Source organism: Dermacentor albipictus, chromosome 1 (assembly GCF_038994185.2).
Source record: "Dermacentor albipictus isolate Rhodes 1998 colony chromosome 1, USDA_Dalb.pri_finalv2, whole genome shotgun sequence".
Lineage (NCBI taxonomy): Eukaryota > Metazoa > Arthropoda > Arachnida > Ixodida > Ixodidae > Dermacentor > Dermacentor albipictus.
This window is the reverse complement of record NC_091821.1, coordinates 164539819-164564363: the sequence shown is the minus strand read 5'-3', so window position 1 is coordinate 164564363 and position 24545 is coordinate 164539819. Positions and strand designations below refer to the sequence as shown.

Genomic DNA, 24545 nt, shown 5'->3' with positions numbered 1-24545 from the left:
TTCCCTAATTTTTTTAAGGCATAGCATTCTTTGCCTCTTCACCAGGACTTGGAATGCGTTGTCGTTCCTTGGCCCGATACATTTGTGAATATATATAGACAACTTGGGTCTCTGGGCACGTATAACTGGGCATGTGCCCATTCTTAGCCAATCTTCTAGAATGGATGCGCCATTGTTACACAAGGGGCATGAAGCCCTAAATGTATTCAGATATGCGTGGTTCTTCTCTGTGCCCGTACATACTATTATCAAGCATATCATGCATCACCTTCGTCATCGTGACAGCTAACAGCTACACGCGACCAGGTTGTGGGCATGTTTACCGCCACTACTGCTACCTCGCCAACTCAAACAAACTTCGAGTCGTTTAGATTGCAATATTACGTTGTATCTGCGTGTTTTGTCAGAGCAGCTTTTTTTCGAAACGTCCCCGAAAGGTGTCATTATGTTGACTTTCTTTTTTGCACTGCTCGTTTTAAAAGAAAGCACTTATTCTAGACAGCAACACGAAAGACTACAGGAGAGCTGAAATTTAGGCTGGTTTGTTATGCATGATTATATAGGGTGTCACAGCTAATGTTAGCCAAGCTCTTCAACGATATTAAAGAGAAAAACACTATTCAAGATAAAGTTTTAAGACCCGCGGTTTTCGGTGGTTAGAGGTCTGATGACCGAACACCGTAGGTCTTATGATTGTATCTTCGACCATTTTTTGCTGATCGTTTTTTTTTCGTTGAATAGCTTGGCTAATGCTAGCTGGAATACACGCTATATAAACAGCGCGTCATATGATGTACTATGTAGCCAGGCGCTGTGTAAGTCTCTCATTTGTTATCTCCATCGTTTTAGGCTCGTTTTAGGCTATGCTAGATAAGTCTACAGCTTGTTGGCACGGCCATGCGCTGAAAAGCAGAGCAACCGCCAACATGCTTAGAAACAGTGATGATGATTGATTTCTAAGCGCCTCTTCTTTGAAACGGGGTGACGACAAATAGTCGTCTAGCCTGTGTGAACTAATCGAGTTTTACATCTATTGCAGTTTAGCATTTCCCCCATCTTGTAAAGTCACCTATGCCTGTAACGACCGCGGCACAATGTCATCGCTGCATTTTCCCCCGCCAATAGCCTAAACGTCTCTTGCTTATCTCGACCGCTGACCAGTCAACGCTCCCATCAGTGACTCTGGAAGGTGGATGTTACCTATGGTTCTGGTTGGATGAATGTCTTGACTTTCCATTACAGTGTGCAGAGTTGTATCCACAAAGGAAAGATATTGGCGCTACCACAGCGTTCTTTTCCAATGACTATCTCCTCACCTTGAGATGTCTTCGGCTCACCTGTGTGTGATAAGCTTAGGATCGTTTTCGATGTGCCTGAAGGTTACCTTTGCACTTCCAAGAGTCATCACACTCGCCTCCGCACTATGCCTTACAGGCACTCCCTCCATATGTGTGTTCTCGTTGTAAATATTGCGCTTCACATTTATCGGTAGGAAATATCGCAACCTGTTTAGCACACCGACAGCACAAGCAATATTTTTTCTAAGAACATCTACATGTGGTGACCAGGACATATTTTCATGGAATATTATTCCTAAAAATCTGGCTGTTGGTGCCTGTTCGATGTTGACCTTCTGACATTGGAGTGTTAGCTGAGGGCAGATTATTGTTCCTTTCGATTGAAACACTAGATACTTAGTTTTAGTTATGTTTAATTGGAGTTTATTTGCATTTAGCCACAAGCTTAGTTGCTGTAACCAGATGTTAGCTTGCTCAAAAAGATTTCCTATTTCACCTCCTGAGAAGAACATGTTAGTATCATCCACGTATAATATAATATTGGAGCAGCCTAGAATATTGACAATATCAATAATATACAGTAAAAATAAAACAGGCCCTAAGACGGATCCTTGTGGCACTCCGTACTTAATGTGCTGAATTTCGTAACTAACTTCATTTATTGTTGTGTACTGTGTTGTAGAGGTGAGAGAGCTTTTTATTCAGGATAATGCGACATTACGAATTCCATGAAGAGGTAGCTTTTTCAAAAGGACATCATGTTGCACGCAATCGAAGGCCTCCCTAAAATCGAGAAAGATACCTAGAATTACCATTCGGTTTTCTATATTGTCAGGGATTTGTTCTTTTATTTCAAGTAAAGCGGTTTCTGAAGATTTAGTCTTGCAGAAACCATATTGCTCTTGAACTATTATTTTATTAGTGTTTAGAAACTCACAAAGTCTTCTATTAATTACATACTCAGCAATTTTCGCGAATACAGAAAGAACGGACATTGGCCTGTAGTTATTCATGTCGTTAACTGGGCCACCTTTATGAATGACAGTCACCCGGGCTAGCTTCATCTTATCTGGAAACACACCGTTAATAGAATTAAGTTACAGATATGTGCAAGAGGCGCGCCTACAACTTCTCCGACGGCTTTCAACGGCTTCACTTTTATGTCATCTTCACCAGAAGCGAAACTGTCTTTCAACGATAAGATTATGGTTTGTATCTCGTGCTGCTCAGTAGGTGACAAGAACACCGTGGAAGAACATCGATTTAATATATATTCCGTGCAAGAGACCAGTGTATCATTTAGTGAGGACACACCAGCATCAATAAAATGAGAATTGAACGTATCTGCAACCTCAATATCTGACAATTCACTATGTTGAAATTCAACTTTTTTGCAATAGAGCCTTTGTTCATTACCGCATTGATCGCTTTCCACAGGAGATTTGAATTTCCCATGATAGCAAAAAAGGTGTTCTCGTAATATTCTTGTTTAGAGCGTTTAATATCAGAATTTAATTTGTTACGCTCACATTAGAAAGACTGAAAGTCATCTTCGCTTCTGCTACTCAGAAAAACTTGGAAAAGCTTGTTACGATATTTTATCCTGTTGTAGACGTCACGAGATATCCAAGGCGTTCTAGCTTTCTTGTGTTTTTTAAACTTAAGTGCAAAACACATGTTGTATAAGAACGCGAAAGTAGATATAAAAACATCGTAAGCATTGTGTACCGATAACCATAGATAAATTCAACAAATTTGTTAACATTTTGTTCTGAATAAATGCTTTTCAAGCTTTCAGGGCATTTATTGGATGGTTGTTTATGAGGTAGCAGACAGTATAGATGGAAGTGATCACTAAGATCGCACATCAGGACTCCTGCTCTTACACATTCAGCAGAAAAACTCGTCACACAGAGGTCAAATGTCTGGCTTGTAGGTGTAATGCGAGTAGACACGTTGATGACATTTGGACACCGATATCATTCAAAAGTTTCCTGAAAACGCGTATATTCTAGGTTGTCTGGGCAAGCATCTATATTAAAATCGCCCATTAATATTGTTTGGAGTTTAAGTTCAATGCTTAGTTCTAATAATGCTTCAGTAAATTCTAAAAATTTACACATGGATCCACATGGCGGGCGGTACACGAGCGAAACCAAGGTGTTCATGCACTGAAGACCAATACATTCATAGCATGCTCTAACAATCTTGAGCTCAGGAGTTATAGTATACGACAAACCAGAACGGACATAAATAGCAGTTCCACCTCCTCGTTTTTCGGTCGATAAACAGAGATACAATCATATCCAGAAATAGAAGCACATTCATCCCCTGATGTAAACGACATTTCACTAAAACAAAATAAGTCGAAGCAGTGTGGCAGTTCAGACAGATACAAACTGACTTCGTCAAACTTACTTCTCATACTTCGCACATTAAAATGATAGATTGAAAGTGGACACTGCTTCTTTAATAACGCGACATCACGAGAAAATTGGAATTCCAGGGTCGCCATTGCTGTTTAGTAAACATAACGCATGTATTGATGTCACGTATGCCCCCATCACTTCGAGGCTGTAAGGCTGAACAGATCCTCCTCGTCGACAACAGCTCGGTCGCCGCTCCTTTTTCGCACCAAAGCTTTACCGTTTGAGTGCCAGACGTATGCGTATCCTGAGGTCTGGGCCCATTCCTTCGTCTTTGATATAATGGCACGTGATAGCCGTGTCATATTTTCACAGAAAAACACGTGCCCATGGTCCTTTAGTTGCTTCTTGTTTGCAAGCCAGGAATCGCGAAGTTCCTGGTGAACAAAACGGATAATGATCCCCCGTGTTTTGCCTGGTTTAGCGGGAAGTTTGTGTATAGCCATAACATCACTCTTGTTCAATAGTGGAAGCTTAATTTGCATAGCTACTTCGTTTACCTTCATCATAAGGTCTTCGTTCTCGTTTCCCGGAATACCGTGTATTTCAATATTTAACCTACGGCTACGGCATTCAAGATTATCTAGATCCCGTTTGATTTGGGACAATTCGCTGCTCGAATCTGCCTGTTCAAGTTGATCAACTCTGTTTGCTAGTTGCGGGCTGACTTTTTCCTGAGCCTGCAGCGTTGTCTGAAATTCATCGAATTTATCAGAAAGATGTTGCACAGGCGATTCCAGTTCCACTAGTTTGATTGGCAGAACCAAAAGGGTATTTAGCTTGGTTTCGATTGGAGTCAAGTCGAACAGCGGCGTTTGTCGCTAAATTTCAGCATCAGCCCCTTGTCCCACCCCCCGACATGTCTCACATTTCCATGTTATACCAGAGCACAAACCAAAGTGAAATTTGAGTTTGCACTCACAGCAAGTCATGTACAAGCCATTGTCAGGCACCGCGGAGCGGCACACACAACAACGCGACATTTCAACAGGTACTATTAACACTAGTAAATCTCAAGCAGCGTTGGCAGCAGCGGCTGGCACATACAAAAGATAACTGATAGGAAACGCCAACCTGTATTATTTCAAAAACGTCTTTCAGCGGACATGCGTCAGATGCTGCCGCTACTGCCAAGGTGCGCAGGAGAACGGTTGTCAGGACTTGATATCACCAATGGTCCAGGGGGCGCTCCGAAAAGTGTGTTGATAGCAGATAAATGGCAGGGAAATCCGTGCGGTGGTATGGGCTCACAGTATCGGCACTCAGGCTGCAAGTGATGGAAGAAACCGGGAGTAAAGTTGAATGCTTGAAACCGAGGTAGGCCAAAGATGGAGTACGGGCACCACAGTCTTGCGACGAGCGCCCGATGATTCCACCGGTAAAGATTGTGGACGAGGCAGAAGCCACCGTACCTGTAATATTTCAAAAAGTTTTTCAGCGGACATGCGTCAGATGCTGCCGCTACTGCCAAAGTGCGCGGCGACGGCGGGCGGCACGTAATACGGACGAAGATCGCGCCTCAAACGTCAAGCGTATGCACCTTTGGTTGGATCACCCCTACCGACTACACTCTCATAGCAATTGGGGGTGATTTCAACATATACATGTTTCAGCCAGACGGAAAGTGGTTCGTAGCGCTTCTCTTGGAAAGTTTGGGCATTTAATGTTACACAAACATCAGTGTGCTCACGACGCGTCATCAGTCGTATATAGACCTCACATTGCCCAAGAACCTCTCCAGTGTCGCCACAGAGCCACTGGCTGTATATCCTAGCAATCATGAAGCGATAATCACCTTGGTGACCAAATAACAAATCCGAAAAAGCAAACAAAAGAAGGTTCACAATCAAAAAAGCATTGAGTGTGCAATTTAATAAATCAAGAAGGATTTCGTGAATTAACGAAATTCATTGTGGTGCGTGTATCTTGTTTTCAATCAACGTATTTATTGTCAACATATTTAACACCATATATGCAGCTGCGCTGGTCGTGCACCTCCCCAGAGTGGAATGGCTCTGATTTTTTTCTTTCTTTGACTAGGTGTTCATCGAAGGCAGCATTGAAGGACGAAGGAATGCCCAAGGTTACATAGCGATCGATGACATCACTTTCCTTGACAGCTGTCATGCTGCTTCAGGTATAAATAATGGTGCCTCTGACTATGTGGTTTGATATTTCACGGGGAAGCAATATGTGTTAACTGTACGCTTGTGCAAAGTCACCATTCTACTTATTCCATTGTGTTTCTTGCAAGTGTTAAAAGTTGTATGACACAGGACACAATAGAGTACCCATTTCTTCAAAATCTCAATGCCGCAAATGACCGTAATTGTGAAAGCGTAGAACTTAGATTATAGAAATGACAAGTTGGAAATATAAAAGAAATATACAAACTGATATAGCTTTTTTGTTATTTGTCATTTAGTAATTTATTTAGACGTCATAGCGACACATGTGAGGAGTACAAGATAAGCAGCCAGGACAAATTTACGCACAGGAAGGTCCAATAACTCACTGAATAAGTTTCCAAGCTGGATGAATCTTAGATTTGCCCTTATTCAAAAAGACCTGAGAAGGTGTGTGTAAAGGGAGCACCAACTTTGCAACATTAACTCTTATTCCAACAAGGCTTTGGGTATGCATGATGAGAAAACGCGTTCTTTTTTGTGAATAATGTAGCTGCAATATTTTTCTATTACCTAACTGTCAAAGGCAAATGCTGCATGTTATACAAGTAAGAAGAGAGAGAGAGAGAGATAAAGAAGGAGAGGCAGACAGGTTAACCATGGTCGTGCCTGGTTGGCAACGCTACATGTGAGGAAAGGGCAAAGGAAGATGAGAAGTAAGGAGGAGAGTCAGTGTGTGCACACCCGCAGGTAAATGTTTACTCACGTATAGTCAGTTCGTTCAAGTTGCCTTGAAGAAGCATATGAGCGCTTTGGTATCCTTGTGCATGCCGGAGTTCTTCAGTCCAGGGTGCGGATTTGTACTTTCGAGAACGGCCTCTCGTCTAAGTGTCTAGACTAGTACACAAAGCATATCGTTGACGGTTAAAGGATGGACAGTGGCACATAATGTGTTCTATCGTTTTGTCGCATTCGCGAGAATGACGTTTGGCGCTGTTGGCCGCAAGTCCAAACATAAGAGAAGAGGTAGCTATGGGTAACGGAAGACACCCGCTCGGAGCACCAGCGTGACAGCGCATCAGCATGACAGCGTATCAGCATGACAGCGCATTGTAGAATGGTGCCTTTTTACAGCGAAGCTGTCTATGGCTATTTTCCAAAAAAATCGTGGCGGCGAACAGAAAACGCCTTGCGGCAAAGCCAACTGTCTCGCAAATGCTCTATAGCTCTCACTTTAATGTAAGTATCTCGTAAAAAAAATCATATTGAAATCACCACTAAGAAGGCTCTATCATTACGCCCAGTTTAATTTATTTGTCCTAATTAGTTAGTTGATAGTGAAGTTGTAAACATTACAGAATTCCTGTATGCTGTCAATACATAGGCATCTACTCAGGGATTATGGTTTCAGAAAACGGCTGTAACTCTTGCTTTATCGAAACTATCCCGAAACAAATTTGATGACAATTAGCCGCTAACGACTCTTGCACTACGACGAGTTTCATTTACTTTTCGTGATTACGTAGTTCACAGTGAAGTTGTAAATATTGTGGAATTTCCCTCTGTTGTCAATACGTACGCTTCTACGGGAGGGAAATGTACAGCCCCATGTTTGTCCGCGCGAATAAAATTCTAGTCTTCCAAGTTTCATTCAGTTAATAAACTAGGGAGTATACTCAATCGCAAATTACAAGCAACCGTGTTTTGTTTAGCGCACTCCTTTGGACTGCGCCCCGGTCAACGCATACCGTCGCTCGCGTCGAGGCTCGGTTTACCGGTCACCTTCGTCTAAACGGCGCTCCGTCGCAGCTGCGTCGACAACACCTGCGTTTTTAGAGCGGCGTCGTAAAAGCCCTTCGATGGTAGCTCTGTGTATGTATGACGTAGTGCGTGACGTAGTGCGCGCCTGATATTTCTTTGCATTTCGCATAAATTACATATACATAACTATATGCATAGTTACATAGCAACAAAATTCTATACCGACATAATTTATACCGCCATAGCAGCTTCGCTGGTCAACCACCTTCACAGGGTGGAATGGCTCCTCATTTTTTTGTGCGATATTGTTCATTGATAATAGAGAATATCTGGTAACCATCCCATTTTTGCTATTATGGCTGAAATTTTTGTTATAATCTGTAATCAACTAATCACGCAGCAGACTTGACCGTCCGTTATACCTGAGCACTGTGTCCCTGCCTCAGGTCCGCTGCCCAAGCGGTCAGCTGAAACCACCACTTCCGCACCATCAAACTGTTCACATGGCGAGTTCGCCTGCCTGTCCGTCGCCTACTGCATTCCAGCGAGCCAGCTGTGCGATTTCCTCAAACAGTGTCCCGACGGCTCGGATGAAAGCCAATGCGGTCAGTCACTATCATAACTCGACACCTGTTGAACACTAGTGATGTTTGCGTCACTAGTGTGCAACCTATTTTGTTGGGTTGGAAAGTGGTAGTAAGTTTCATGAATAGAAAGTTTCAACGAAGTGTGTACGCTAACGAGGACAAGGTCGACGCACATGGTGGTTCAAATGATTCTGTGAATAAATGTCTAATATATCTCTTTATCTCTTTCTCATGTTCAGTATTCAATCATTTTATATCTTATTGGTACCGTATTTCGTACACAATTACGTCGATCTTGTCTTTTTAAGCATCGAGACTTCGTTGACCATTTACTTCTTTTTGACCAAGGGGTCAGGCGGGCCGCTCGCAGAGATAGTGCAGTTTTTGGTACAATGTGGCCAATTTTCGACTATATTATTCCTAATTATGCATGTACCGTTACTTTTACCTACTATGCGACCATTGCCACTTCTTGTAGGCACCGCCAAACCCGCCTACTAGGCACCGTTGTCTAGCGCTAGCCCTGTTTAGTATAAGTGAACTCGCTCGATTTCTAAAAAGTGTGCCGTAAGGAGGCTCTGCCTCAGCATGCCTATATCTACGGCGGTGCACTCTTTACAGGGTTATAGCAGACTGTGGTTAATTCTTTACTATACTGGCGTTGATTACACTCGTGCATTTAATTGTACCAGCTCTGCGACTAATCTTTAGTTCTTATCTCATTGACACGTGCATTTCTGATATGTCTTATGAAAGACTTATCAGCGTGCCCTGAATGGGCGGTCGCATTCTTCTGCCGCCCTCGCTATCACCGCCACCATGGCTGGCTTGCTCAATAAAACCGTGACCGCGGTTCCATGCTCCCTTTTCGACCACAGAATTAATGAAGTCACTGCCCAACGCCAGACCTCCGCCATAGAATTCCCGATGCTCAGACTTCATTAAGTAGCTCGAGACGCTGTTGTCGGTGCTGCACATTTAAAGTTCGGAGCCTCTGGCATGTCATGCCGTTCTTCCCAGGCGCCGAGTGCCGCTTGCACGCCCCTAATAGCGTGGTCCAGCTCTGCGACAGTGATCGCATTCAACGTGTCACCTGAGGTATATCCGCGTTCCGGTGCTCTCGCGGAATGTGCTATGTGGTGCCGGCGCGAAGCGGTTGGCGAACTTTTGCGCAAGCGCCATGAAGCGGACGCGCTAATCTATCGCTACCGAGTCCAGAGGCGGCCTGTTTGGCGGCGTGCACGTTAACGCATGGAAAACGTACCAAACCTTATTCACGTGTGGTTCGCTTTCGAGGGACGCGTAGGGCGAGGCGCAATTACTTTTTGTGCAGGTGTTTAGCCTACATCCTATCGATTGCACCCAGTCTAATCGATCGGGATATTTGTTCGACTTTTTTCGGTTTATTCTAATGCGATCTCTCGCTTTCGTGACATGAATCTAAACTGAATTCGATAAAGACACCGTGAACTCCAACAATTCGCCACAAGGCGTAGTGAAATAATAAAGTACGACGGAAATTAATATTTGTTCACCATTCGGCTATAAAAATTACGAGTTAAGTCAATAATTAAACGAGCTGTTATAAACTCTTACCTTCGGCACTAGCTACGGATCTGTTCAGCCACATGTATAAAATACTCGCAATTTATCTGATATTCACAGAGCAAATATTTTGCTAATTGATTTATCTTGCTGAAGGCATACAATCGGACAAATCGTTTCAAGAACAGCTTATGGAATCATCAGCTTATCTGAACATCGGTCGATGGGCTCAATTATATTGGAAACCGTTCTACAAGTATAAACATTTACCTCTTGGAATCAGTAGTTATACTAAGTACTGCAGAGTACAGCAATGACATTTACCTCTTGGGACAAGTAGTTGTACTCAGTACTACCGAGTACAGCAATGAAATTTACCCCTTGAAACGAGTAGCTGTACCAAGTACCGTACAGTACAGCTGTGACATTCACCTCTTGAAAGGAGCAGTTGTAGTAAGCATTGCAGAGTACAGCAATGACATTTACCTCTTGGTATGAGTAGTTGTACCAAGTAATGCAGAATATAGCAATGATAAAGACACCTGTAGGAATAGCTTCTTTGTTGGCCTTGGTCATAAACATCAAGTGATCGGCAGGAAAGTTAGAAAGCACCCTTATTAAAAGCAGTCTAATGGCAACAGCGAAATACTTTGTAGAATATCGCTTAAGGACGACGGCGAAATCGTCACCTTGCATTGGAAAAGCGTGGGTTTACTTCATTGCGTCCATGCAGGTGCCTGCGACTTCTCGGAGGACTTGTGCGGTCTGCAGCCCGCACGCACGCAGAGCCAGCCACGTTGGACCCGTCTATCAGCCCTCATGGTTTCCAATAACCGAATGCGTTTCCCTTCGCTGCCTCGGGAAGACAGCGGCCACAACGAGCGTGGTTTCTACGCTGCCTTCCTCAAGACAGACGCCGGTGAGGAGCCTTGCAACGCGCGCAATAACGAAAGCAAATCGGCCTTTCATTAGGTGCGGAATTATCGGACATGAATACACTGATTTGTATGAGTTTCCCGCTATAGCAGTCTGTATGGACAAATACGTGCTTCTGCTTTCTTTCTTTCTTTCTTTCTTTCTTTCTTTCTTTCTTTCTTTCTTTCTTTCTTTCTTTCTTTCTTTCTTTCTTTCTTTCTTTCTTTCTTTCTTTCTTTCTTTCTTTCTTTCTTTCTTTCTTTCTTTCTTTCTTTCTTTCTTTCTTTCCCGGATGACTGAGGCGAGTTAAAATTGGATTTTAATACTTCTTGCATAACACAAGTCTGGCAATCTGTTTATTAAAGATGGCAGATTTGTGATAAACCAATTTTTGCTGACATTATTCAAGAGAGCGGTTAACATCAGCATATGTGCGATAATCTCCAGTTCGATTATAATTACTAATTAATTTTTAATTGATTGTGTTTCAGAGCATATTGTTATCACAGAATAGCGGTCAGCCAATATTCAAAGCATCACTCCATCCTGGAAACTTGGTGCCTATATAGTATCGGTGTCGGGAAATAAGCGCTCAATAGGGCTGTGAAATGCACTACTGTTCCAGTTAAGTTTTTCTTGCAATGTTTATTCACAATGTGGTGCTATATTCCCTGAAACAACAGTGCAGCGTTTGAGTATACTTATTTTTCGAAACTGGTGCGAGTCACATAGTTTCTAGGAGGTGTTATGGTTCGAGCATTAGCTGTATTCAATTGTGCAATTGCAATGTGTCTCCTGAATTGGCTCATTAAAAAGATAACCAATGAAATTTGGTTATTAATAATGGCATTGGCAATTATCGCACAGTAAAAATTAGTTATTTTGTCTCGAATAACTTGTGGTTTATCATCACAAACAGTCTTTGCAGGAATACGCGGTATACGCATGGACCGTCATTTTGAAGTTCCCTTTTCGGCACTTTGTGGGGTGAATACAACGCAGTCCCAGCTTTGCAGATAGTGAGAGCAAATAAGAGAGCACAGATGAGGGAGAACGGTTTCATCAATACACCATGGGATTACCAACGACTTTTTATTTTGCGATGGAAAAAAAAAAAAGATATGTCCGGTATTTACCACGTCCAATAAACCCGAACGCTCTTGGGGCGGATATACGGTTTCTTAATATTTCATATAGAATCAAATATGATCATCTGGAGGTATGGGATGTGGGGGTTATGAGGATTATTTTTATATTAATCTAGCTGGTTCACGTACCAACCATCGCTAAGAAGTGTTTTGTGACGCAGCTGTTCCCAGCGGTCGCAACACAGCCTTGATGACACCGCAGCTGGGGGCGATGGGTCATGCGTGCCGGCTCACCTTCTACACATTTCTGCCTAAACAGCGTGAGTATAGTGCGACTGTGCGGATGCTGAAGGATCGCTGTAAGTCCATGCATATGCAAACACCACACATACAATACATACATATTGTACGCACATACACACATACATACGGACATACATATAATATGGCTTCAAAAGCTGGGTTTGCTACACCAATACAACATACAGATGTGTTGCACAAAGAATAACAGAAGTACGGGTTTACATAAAAATGCAGTTAATTACAGTTTATGATAAGTCCTTTCATTATTTAATAATATAATATTTATTGCGTCATGAAAATAGATACATAAAAATCATCAGCTAACTTCATATCAATTGTTAATGCATTCCAAGGTCGTATTCCAGAAGTTTGTATTCCATAAAGTAGTATTCCAGAATTTACTTCAGTTTGTCTTGTTCTCCACTCGAGCAAAAATAGTTCAATACGCTTGTAAAAGTAAAAAAAATGGCTGTGGCTTAGGTAAGGTTAAGCACAGGATGCGAAGCATACTAGCCTTTATTTTAGTTGTTGAACCACTGTTTAGCCTGGTGAACTGCTGTTGCTTGGCTATATTTGGTTCGGCTAGACGAAGAAACAACTCATGCATTACTGCTTCGCCTTCAAGAGTGGAACGCGACAGCGTTCCCGTCGACCCGCCAAGGGGTGTAAGACAATGGGCTACAGGGCAGCGACTATGCGCCCCGCATTGGACGCGTTGAGCGTCAAGCAAAGCAGCGTTCGGCGCGGCAACGAAATGTGCGCCTGAGCAAGAGACGCACGCCTTAGAAACAGCTCGTTTCTAAGGCCACACCGCATTCACTAGAGGCGCTTTTGTACCGCTTTGAAGCATCGTACTCGTGGCTCAGTGGTAGCGTCTCCGTCCCACACTCCGGAGACCCTGGTTCGATTCCCACCCATCCCGTCTTGCAAGAGTTGAGCCAAAGCCACTTCTCCTCTGTCGTGACGTCACGGTGTCACGTGGTTTCAAGGCGACACCGCCGCGCCTGAGGAGCTGGGTTGAGCTCTCGTAATATGCTTCGCATAAAATTGTGAAATAATTTCTACTAGTACCATCTTGTGATGTCATATTGTCATAGTAAAGTTCTATGAATATTTGATGCTGAAATGGGCATAATATAAAATAATATAAAAAAAAGAAAGTACCTGATAGACATGAGATGCGTGACCCTACTATAGCCATGAGAATGTTAGCCAGTCCCGTTCACTGTCATGTTCACTGATGTAGAATACAGATTAAACCGATGGTGCCGCGTGGAAGGTGGTCTCAGGAGCAGGTAAGCACGTTCAAGAAAATCGCATACAGAAAAGTGCTATATACGTGAGTTGAATAGTTCAAGGAAATCGCATAGGAGAAAGTTCTATACGTGAGTTGAATAATTCAAGAAAGTCGCATAGAGAAAAGTGCTATATACGCGAGGTAAATTGAATAGTTCAAGAAAATCGCATAGGAGAAAGTGCTATAACGTGAGTTGAATAGTTCAAGAAAGTCGCATAGAGAAAAGTGCTATATTCGTGAGTTATGTTGAATAGTTAAAAAAAGTCTCATAGAGAAAAGTGCTATATACGTGAGTTAAGTTGCATAGTTCAAGAAAATCGGACAGAGAAGAGTGCTATATACGTGAGTTAAGTTGAATAGTTCAAGAAAGTGGCATAGAAAAAAGTGCTGTATACGTGAGTTGAATAGTTCAAGAAAGTCGCATAGAGAATAGTGCTATATACGTGAGTTAAGTTGAATAGTTCAAGAAAATCGCATAGGAGAAAGTGCTGTATGCGTGAGTTGAATAGTTCGAGGAAATCGCATAGGAGAAAGTGCTATACGTGAGTTGAATAGTTCAAAAAAGTCGCATAGAGAAAAGTGCTATATACGCGAGGTAAATTGAATAGTTCAAGAAAATCGCATAGGAGAAAGTGCTGTATACGTGAGTTGAATAGTTCAACAAAATCGCATACAGAAAAGTGCTATATTCGTGAATTATGTTGAATAGTTCAAGAAAGTCGCATAGAGGAAAGTACTATATGCGTTAGTTAAGTTGAATAGTTCAAGAAAGTCGCATAGAGAAAAGTGCTGTATACGTGAGGTGAATAATTCAAGAAAATCACATAGAGAAAAGTGCTATATTCGTGAGTTACGTTGCATAGTTCAAGGAAGTCGCATAGAGAAAAGTGTTATATAAGTGAGTTAAGTTGAATAGTTCAAGAAAATCGCATATGAGAAAGCGCTATACACGTGAGTGAAGTTGAATAGTTCAAGAAAATCGCATAGGAGAAAAAGTGCTATATACGTGAGTTAAGCACGCGTGCAATGCTCATTTACAGAGTTGCCAGTATACGTTTCCGTGGACGTTGTGGAAACAATGACAGATACGGACAAGATACGCACTCTCAGGAAGAAGGTGCTACGTGCTTGGGAATACGAAGCACAAGTTACGTGGAAAATGCAGGCAGTGAATGTCGGAAACCGACGCCCCGGCACCAGAGTAAGCCTTTACACTTGCCTTTCATACTTCCTTACTGGAAGCATGATACTGGTCTCGTGCGTACACCCTGCTCTTCTACCTTCCTCTTCTCTCCTATTCTAAACCCTCCTCTTCTATAACAAAGGCACAGACATAAAGATGTGACTCACAGCGTGCTTGAAGCAAAACAGGATCATGAATGCTACGAGCGAGATCTAAGCGAACCTTAGAGTGTAGCGAATAAGCACTCTTACGAATGAGACGAGTGAACTGAAACGCAAGGGATTGTTTATAGAGCCTGCTGAGAGGGATATGGAACCAGTGGAGAGACAGGGCTATTAGCGAGTGTATGGTCACCATGTTGTGAATGTGTATGGTCACCATGTTGTAACTAACTAACTAACTAACTAACTAACTAACTAACTAACTAACTAACTAACTAACTAACTAACTAACTAACTAACTAACTAACTAACTAACTAACTAACTAACTAACTAACTAACTAACTAACTAACTAACTAACTAACTAACTAACTAACTAACTAACTAACTAACTAACTAACTAACTAACTAACTAACTAACTAACTAACTAACTAACTAACTAACTAACTAACTAACTAACTAACTAACTAACTAACTAACTAACTAACTAACTAACTAACTAACTAACTAACTAACTAACTAACTAACTAACTAACTAACTAACTAACTAACTAACTAACTAACTAACTAACTAACTAACTAACTAACTAACTAACTAACTAACTAACTAACTAACTAACTAACTAACTAACTAACTAACTAACTAACTAACTAACTAACTAACTAACTAACTAACTAACTAACTAACTAACTAACTAACTAACTAACTAACTAACTAACTAACTAACTAACTAACTAACTAACTAACTAACTAACTAACTAACTAACTAACTAACTAACTAACTAACTAACTAACTAACTAACTAACTAACTAACTAACTAACTAACTAACTAACTAACTAACTAACTAACTAACTAACTAACTAACTAACTAACTAACTAACTAACTAACTAGCTAACTAGCTAACTAACTAGCTAGCTAACTAACTAGCTAGCTAGCTAACTAACTAACTACTGTTTTATTTTACTGTGGTAAAATAAAACAGTAGTTATTTACTGTGGTAGTTATTTACTGATGTCTGTTTTATTTTACTGTGGTAAAATAAAACAGACATCCATAGGCAGCGTTGGCGTGCTTTAGTTTTAGTGCTATTTTTACCAGAAAAGCTACAGCTTAGTTACTTGGCGCAGAAACATTTGTCGACCACTGTTGCTGCCGAAAATTCTATCTTGTTGTTGCTTATACCATGCGGACATTTACTTACAACTTTCTAGTCTCGCAACACAATCCTTAGGTTGCAGAGTCATGCTTTTCTATGAATAGAGATGCATCTATTTATTCATTACGTTAACGCGCGACGAGAGATGGAAAACTTTCGGGAATTTTGAGTGGCCTAACAAAAACCTAGTTTTTTCCTCACGTTCTTTTAGGAAAGTTGAAAATCTGAGAAAAAATCTGAACGTTGTAACAAAACTGCATTCACTCTATGCATTTATTTGCTCGATGGTAAAAACTAACACGAATGCTGATGTGTCTGAGATAATGCCCAAACAGGGGAGCGAATTCCTTTTTTTATTACACCAAACAAAATACGAGTTGAAAATACAAGAACTACGCAGGAAGTCGCTCGGTGCGGATGCGGATGTAGCTGTGTGCCGCAATAGGCGCAGTAGCAATAAATGAAGCTGTCTCGACATCAATTTTGTACTGCACATAAACAAGTCTTCAAAATAGTTCACTTGAAACCCTATTGCGAGGCTTGGTGCGGACATTTGCAAACTAAAAACAGCTCTGTTCGCATCTGGCAGAAGATTGTAGCTCATTTCCAGCAGGTGATGCGTGTCAAGGTCTCATTGTGTTAAACACGACGCAAGGGACGTTTTGGTTGGGAAAAGCCTTTATGTGACACGTGCATAAGAGAAAAATACATCTATCATAAATGAACACCCACTACAAGCCCAACAGAAGACACGGATAAACAACAAACTATACGTATTCGTATACGTATATCTAACAATATACTATACGTATACATAGCTAATTCAACGTATTCCCTAAAGTCCTCACACACGATGTGTTGGAAGGTTCAAAATATGTACATTGAGCCCACCGGCCTTGCCGCGTAGCCTTGTCGTCACTGCGTCCGTCGAAAAGTCGTTGGGCCCGCCAATGCATCGTGGATTAGACGTCGCTGTCTCTGCCGTCCAGTGCACGGTTGCTTTGATGAGGACGGTGGGGATGATCGAGGTGCCCGAATCGCCCGGCCGACTGCACTAGCCTGCGGATCGTAGCTGCAGGGAGTCTCGGAAACGGCACCGTCATCCTGTAGCTGAGGTCTCCGGCGGCGCGCCCGCTCAGCTAACCGGTCGCAGCCGTGGCAGCTGAGGCACAGCTCCCACTCGATTCCCACTCGGCCTCCAGCTCCTTCTCCTTCCCGTCGTCCCAGAGCGTAGCTGGGCTGCTTTCTTCTGCTGCGTGGCCGCGTACCCCCATGTGCATTTTTGCGCTTCTTCTTTCATATATTCAGTTCTTGTTGTTCGGCCACTTCTTTATTTTCTCACATCTTCTTCCTCTATCTCTTCCTCTACCAGCGCGAGCTTTCTTGCTGTTTTTATCTTCTTCTTTTCCCTGTTGGTTTATAAACTCCTGGCATGTGCCTACCTCTAAGAAAAATTTGAAAAACTGCTTTTCATTTTCCTTCTTGTATTGATGTTTCTGCTGTTTTCATATCTCGGCCCAACACTAGCACGCCATGTCTTTCATTATTTTCCTCGGTTGCACCCAATGTATACACTTACAACACATCCCTTCACTTCACTTTACGTGTTCACTTCACTGCACCCTTCACAGAGTTCACTATTTAACACAAAAAAGTCATTGTTGAACACTACTATACCGCAACAAGACTGCTATAGCACATACCACACCATACACTAAGAAGATATATTCGTAAAAGCTGCTCCAACATTTTCTGTTGTCCTGATGCACGCTACACGGAATATATGTCTGGTTGATAGTAATGAAAGCTGACTAACTTGCCTATAATAGCGCTGCGTGGCTGTTAGAAACGACTGACCGGCATCAGTTTTGGACACGGTTTCAAAAAAAAAAAAATATCGCTGCTAAGCGAAATCAGAAACTATACTTTTCAAAGTATAGTTTTCAGGCTACCCATACAAGATGCCTCAGAACTTCGAAGCCCGGGAATTTCGCGGTAGCTATAAAATAGGCCTCCGCACTCAAAGACCATAGGTGATCGGCGTTTATTGGCGTGGTCGGGAAAGTGGTGATAAAAAGCTGATCACTCGCATAACGTTTTTTGACCTGTTTCACTGCCACGAATAACCGACATAAATGTTTGATCGTCTTCTACATAGTGTGTTCTCTACTGACGCAGTTCTACTATTCTGCTGGCGAAAACGCAAGCATCGACGACATCGAGTACCATCACTGCCACCCTGACGAGAAAAAGGAAGAATGTGAGTGCTTTACTTTTTTTTTGCATATGCGTTCTTCATAATTTCGTTTAAAGTGAAACTTCCTTAATCTATTCCCCCCACTTTGCGAGCACTGACGGCTGCTGTCTTACGGAGTATACAACAACTTATTACCCTCTGGGTATGGGCCGTTGGATCCGAACCGACAACTTGGGGCACTGGATATGTAAAAAAAAATTATTAAGTTATGGGGCGCTACGTGTTAAAACCACTTCCTGATCACGAGGCACGCTGTAGGGGAGGACTCCAAAAATTTTGACCACCTGAGGTTCTTTAACGTGCGCCTAAATCTATGTACACGGGCGTTTTCTCCCCCATCGAAATGCGGCCGCTGTAGCCGGGATTCGTTCCCGCGACCCCGTGCTCAGCAGCCTAACACCATAGCCACTGAGCAACCATGGCAGTTACAGGATGTGTGTAACGCGGCATATGCCAGTGGGTGTATGTTGGAAGGCGCAACTTGAAACACTGAGTATGTGCAACTGGGCGTGTGTCACTGGGTATGTGAACATTATTGGCCAATCCCGCAGAATGGGTATGTGCCACTATAGGTGCCCGAATAAACAAGCCCAACAAGACGAAAAAAAAGTGATGAAGTTGGCCGCAGAAAATGGAAGTATGCAGCCGAGTGGGGAGAAAGAAATGAAAAGAATAAAATGGTGCCAGCGGATGCATTGAGCGGGGAGCGCGGCGCTGCAGTGAAGTGAAAAAGTAGAGGCGAAAACATTTCAGTAAACGTCAGTGAAAGCTCAGTGAAAAGCTGACGTGAGAACACAAGGAAATGCTGGATAAACTTAAGTTGAAGATACTGTACGGTACGTTTCTGCTGTTTCTGAAAAATAAAACCATGCTAATATGTCTAGCGGACAACTTACGCAGGGCGTGCAGAAGTAGAGCCGCATTAATTATAGCGAACCGCAGGGTCTAGGCGACACAACGAAAGCGGTCGCACGTCAAATCAACACTTCTGTGCCCGCCGCGGTAGATTTGCGGTTATGGCATTGCTCGAGGTCGCGGATGTGATCCCTACCGAGGCAGCCACATTTCGACGCGGGCAAAATAAAAACCGCTCGCGGACTTTGATTTAGGGCCAGGTTAAAGAACACAACGGTGCCAAAATTAATTCGATGTCCGCCACTACGGCCTGCCTCACAATCCGATTGTGGTTTTTGCGCGTATAGCCCCATAATCCAATTCAAGTTTAATGCTTGTGCCATGATGCGATGTGCCGTGTGAGGCAATGACAATGCTCCACCCTATCAGAGATTATGAAATATGGCGCACAACCACACCTCAAACAAACACCTCTCTCTTTGTGTTTTGCGTACTACGCAGACAAACAGCAGTGGTGCACGCAAGGTAACGTTTAACATCAACTCACCACTCTCGTGTTGGACAAAACGTTGACGAAATGGTATATTCGCCGTCAACATCACCTCTAATCATCGTCAATCAAAGCAAACGGCACAGAAGGCTTCGCCTAAATCCATTCCCACAGTGCGTGGGACCTGCATATTTTTTCCCCCTCCGTATAAATCAAATTTTCTAAAAGAGCAAGCTTTAACTCAGGGTCAACTACGATTTTGATATTCAAATGCACGTAAATGCAGAAATGATTTCGTGAGAAAACCACTGGACCGATATGAATGAAGTCGTATTTGAGAGAAAGAGTTCAATTACAGTAATTTTAGGAAATGAAATTTTGATCTAGGGCTTGGATGTTTCTATAAGAATTCCCGAAAATTGGTAAGTTAGAAAAAATTAAAGCGCGAATCTTAGAAATTCGTAACTCTGCCCTTCAAGAAGACATCGTCCTTCTGTAAATTGCATCTGTTGACAATATAAAACGGAGAAATTTCATATAGGAATTTAGAACTTACGCACAATTGTTGCCATGTTACCAAGTCTGTTGCAAAAGTTGTACGCACAAATTAAGTGTATGTGTTAGAACGGCGCTTATTACATCAAATTTGTCTACTTTAGATGTACTCTTAGGTGCAGTTATAGAATAGCGGTATTGTTTTTTATTGCTGAGTTACAGAGTTGCAAACGTGATACTTCAGTTGTTTGAAATTAAGCAATATTTAACAATTTAAAGAAAGCAGTTGATATAAATAAAAAGATTCTATTTCCTATGTTCCCTATTGTGTAGCTTTTTCTTTTAAACGCAACAAACCTAATCAATATTGGCCCACCGGTTGTCGCGAAAAACGATTTTTTTTTCACATGTATTTACATAAGAGGAAGTTTTAGCTCGGGGGCTTTTAAGTTTCATGCGTTTTCTATAATTTTTTTAACATGGCAGTACTTGTGTTTCGATAAATGACTAGGAGTAAAATATTTAAGCATAAAAATAGATTTCAAGAGGTTGGGCTATGCCACCGACGAATCAGTCGCACGTGGTTAACACATTCATATCTGTTTCTGGAAGAACAGCGGCCTATTTGCCTGCATGCGGCATTGGCCTAAGTATCACACATATTTTAATATGTGTGACGCTTAGAAAAAACAAAGGAAGAGTTTTCTCCTAGTTTTCTAATTACGACACTTCGCTACACTGCATGCTTCTCTTAGGCGCTCATGTCCCAAACAAATTTTGTACAGTACAGTGGAAGGCTAATCTTTCTAGTTATTGTCTGATTGTTTGAAAATTGTTCTGTCAAGCTTTCTATAAGTGCATCAAAATGTCCGGCTTAATGAAGGTGATCATCGTCATGGCGCACTATAGCCGAGCCTGGCTGCTGCGTCAAAAGCAACAAACTGAATAACCGACTAACTAACTAACTAACTAACTAACTAACTAACTAACTAACTAACTAACTAACTAACTAACTAACTAACTAACTAACTAACTAACTAACTAACTAACTAACTAACTAACTAACTAACTAACTAACTAACTAACTAACTAACTAACTAACTAACTAACTAACTAACTAACTAACTAACTAACTAACTAACTAACTAACTAACTAACTCTAACTAACTAACTAACTAACTAACTAACTAACTAACTAACTAACTAACTCTACGCCCCTAGTATACTACTTTAGACATGGTGCGAATTCTCATGATTTTGCTCTTGCATAACTTTTGCAGCCGTTAACTGCACCTTTGAAGAAAAGATCGGGTGCGGTTGGTACCCAGAGAACATTGCGGACTCTGGTGATTGGGAAATAATCTCTGGCATCCCTTCCTTTGCCGTACCGGACCACACCACAGGAAACGGTGAGATTTCAGTTGTTTATGCGTGGAAGCAAATGTGACGGACATAAGCTGGAGGTGGGGGATTGTAACCACATAGGACGCTACATTCAAAGAGTTGTCCCAAAAATAGTGGTGACAGACCTCAGAAATGTCGGTAAAAGACTCTCACGAACTCCTTGGAAATAAAAAAGAAGAAAGTGCTAGGATCCGTCCTGGAAACCTGATGAAACACTGCTGAAAAAAAAAAAACACATGAAGTTGAATTCGCGCTTTCTTAGTAGAATAACCGATATACATATATATATATATATATATATTTATATATATATATATATATATATATATATATATATATATATATATATATATATATGTATATATATATATATATATATATATATATATATATATATATATATATATATATATATATATATATATATATATATATATATATATATATATATATATATATATATATATATATATATATATATATAGGCGCTAATAAATGTCAGAAAGGTAGAACTCGCAACCTCGCTTAGATTTTAAATTTTACGGTTTTTATAGAATGTTATAGAATGTATAGACTCCTGACACGCAGGGTATTAGATGAAGGGTACGCATAGGGTGGAACAGCTATGGCGCTTTTCACAGTGGCCCCTGTGTATTTCTTTCTGCTCTACATATTTCGTTGTCACAGTTTACAATGTCAGCTGTTCAGGGTTCATCCACACACGTTCGCCTCCCACGTTCATCACTTTTCAAACAAACATTGTCCTCTGGTAGATGAGACGACGTAGGCATTGTGCACCTGTGGTAAAGGCCCTCAGAGTATTTGAGAAAACGCCGTAAATATTTACTAAAGTTGAGGTTAGAGCGGGCTGGCGCTACAGAACGGCTGCAGGGGTACGTCTTAAAGATTCCAAAAACCTTCACGTGCGAATTTACGCACTTTGGGGATCTCTGTGAAGATTCCAGCATGAGCTTAACATTGCCATTTTATTATCATTACAGTACTTGCGGCCGTTTAGGGGTTCGTTTGCCACTGAAGGTTTTCTTGAGGCATGTCTACTAAAAGTTTGCAAATGTGTTTTTGTCCTGCCGTGAAAGATAAAGTTATGCGTGCAATTTTGCATCGGCCACTTCGAGCGCCATTGGGCACATGTTTTAGAGATGACAAAAGTTGCATTTACGGACTCCGCCCGAATTTTTGTATTTCATCCGCTGCAAAGTTATGAATTACATAGTTTCGCACAGGACTGCGTACGACCGTTTTCTTGTGTTTTATTTTGTTTTGTTTTGCATCCACCTCGCGCCATTCGCGGCGTCAAGCAGACACATTCGCTCCTTACCATCCATTTGAGTTTATGTCCACACTGCCCTAGTGCTTACGCGGAGACGACCCGGCAATATCGCCTACCTGGTTAACCTACGAATTCAGTTGGTGTATAAATCGTTTCCACTTTATCAGGTTCGAATTCAACCAATGCACAAATTTTCTCCAAGATCTCTTTCTTTGTTGCGCTTCATGAATATCGAGGTCTTCGACACCACCACTGTAAAAAAAGAGTACTGCTTAACAACTCTTGGTATGAACGGTGATGTATTAAGGGGGTTACAAAATTATTCTTGGAAGTCATTTTTGGTTGGTAAAATAGACTGACGTTCGTAGCGCATTCAGCATCCCCTGTTCACCAAGAGATCGAGCTGTCTGTGAAGCATCTATATTTTATATTTATTTATAGGCGAAGACGAAGAAGGTGCAGGCACGTGGGCTCAGCTAGCTAGGCTTGGATTGTGATGCACGTCAAGTTAGGACGGTTTCGTGCCTGTTTCCAATAAAGCTTGCAGAAAGTCTTTTCTGGAACCGCTTTTTCTGCTGAAGCTGTTTTACTGCTGGTCATTCATATCAGCAGAAACATCATAATTTTCTTAGTGTGATGCAGCCATACATGTATTTCAGGGATGTACTTGGCATTGGAAAACTTCCAAGAGAATAGTGTCGTGGCGCACATGGTGTCAGCGAAAGTGAACGCTACCGGCACGAGTGCTCGCTGTTTTCGCATGTGGTACCACATGCAAGGGGAGAGCAAGAGTCGGCTGACTCTGCGGATATTTAATGTGTCCGGCCCTGATTCGAGCCTATGGACCAAGAGTGGGCATCAAGGAAACATCTGGATCGAAGCAGCTGTAAACATCAAGGTCATCGATGCCCCGTTTCAGGTGTGTAAGTGGCTTGGGGCAGATACCTTATGTCGCCGTGTTCCTCATTGAAATGTACTTGCCTAATGCTAGTGCAAACGAAATGCCTTGTTTGTTTTACGGGTTAGGAAATGATAACAGCAATAAACCAAAATAATATAACTGCAATTTTAAAATGGCGTATCAAATTTTTGCTAATCTTTTACCAGTCAAGTTGTGAGAGACGATTATTGAACCATAAATATCACTGTCCAGATGTGAGCAGTGTTTTAGGGCATCCTTGAGTTTCAGTTTCAGTTTATTATTCATTAAGTACAATGAATGGGTAACAAACAATATGCAGATGAGGGTCCCGAAGTCAGATTGCAACGGGACCCTCGGTTAATAACAACAATGGAGAGACGTATGTAAAATGAGCCAGATAAGTAAAAGAAACAAACACAATCGTGAAAAATGCAACATAGAAAAATTAGGTAAACAAAAACAATTTTCAGTATACAAGCCTATAGCGCATAAAAAACTCTGTTGAAGCTTGGGCAAGTTGGTGTGACATTCTTTTACAACAGCGCAAAGGACAAGGATGACACGAGTGCACATACACAGCGCTGTTTTTTTTTTTCGTCTCGTCCTTGCCCTTTGCGCTGTTGTAAAGACAGAGAGAGAGAGAGAGAGAGAGAGAGATGAAAATGAGAGAAAGGCAGGGAGGTTAACCAGAGTTAAAACCTCCGGTTCGCTCCGGTTGTGAAAGATAGTACAATGAATGACGTAAACTTAGTTATACATGTAAAAAAGCTTAAGGGCATGACTAAATGCATGAAAAGATGAAGATTTAATGGTGTTGTGCAAATCATTGCATAGTTTTATAGCAGCGAATGATTATGTCAATTTTCCATAGGTAGAATGAACCATAGGCAATAGAATATTGGAGTTACGTGCAAACCTGGTATTATTATTATTGATGACGTACCGGGAATCAATGAATTTGTATGAAAGCTGTTTAGTAAG

General features: G+C 41.6%; 1 protein-coding gene across 9 annotated transcripts in view; it reads left to right on the top strand.

The window, feature by feature from the left end:
- The window catches only part of LOC135911392 (MAM and LDL-receptor class A domain-containing protein 1-like), a 265122-nt gene that overhangs the window by 140336 nt on the left and 100241 nt on the right, over window positions 1–24545 (top strand). For all 9 annotated transcript variants that reach the window (XM_070528718.1, XM_070528725.1, XM_070528726.1 and 6 more), the window contains 8 exons: window positions 5765–5861; window positions 8058–8216; window positions 10477–10662; window positions 11968–12066; window positions 14387–14547; window positions 18029–18110; window positions 21228–21356; window positions 23302–23561. In XM_070528718.1, coding sequence (XP_070384819.1) covers window positions 5765–5861; window positions 8058–8216; window positions 10477–10662; window positions 11968–12066; window positions 14387–14547; window positions 18029–18110; window positions 21228–21356; window positions 23302–23561 — 1173 coding nt within the window. The remainder of the gene's footprint in view (window positions 1–5764; window positions 5862–8057; window positions 8217–10476; window positions 10663–11967; window positions 12067–14386; window positions 14548–18028; window positions 18111–21227; window positions 21357–23301; window positions 23562–24545) is intronic.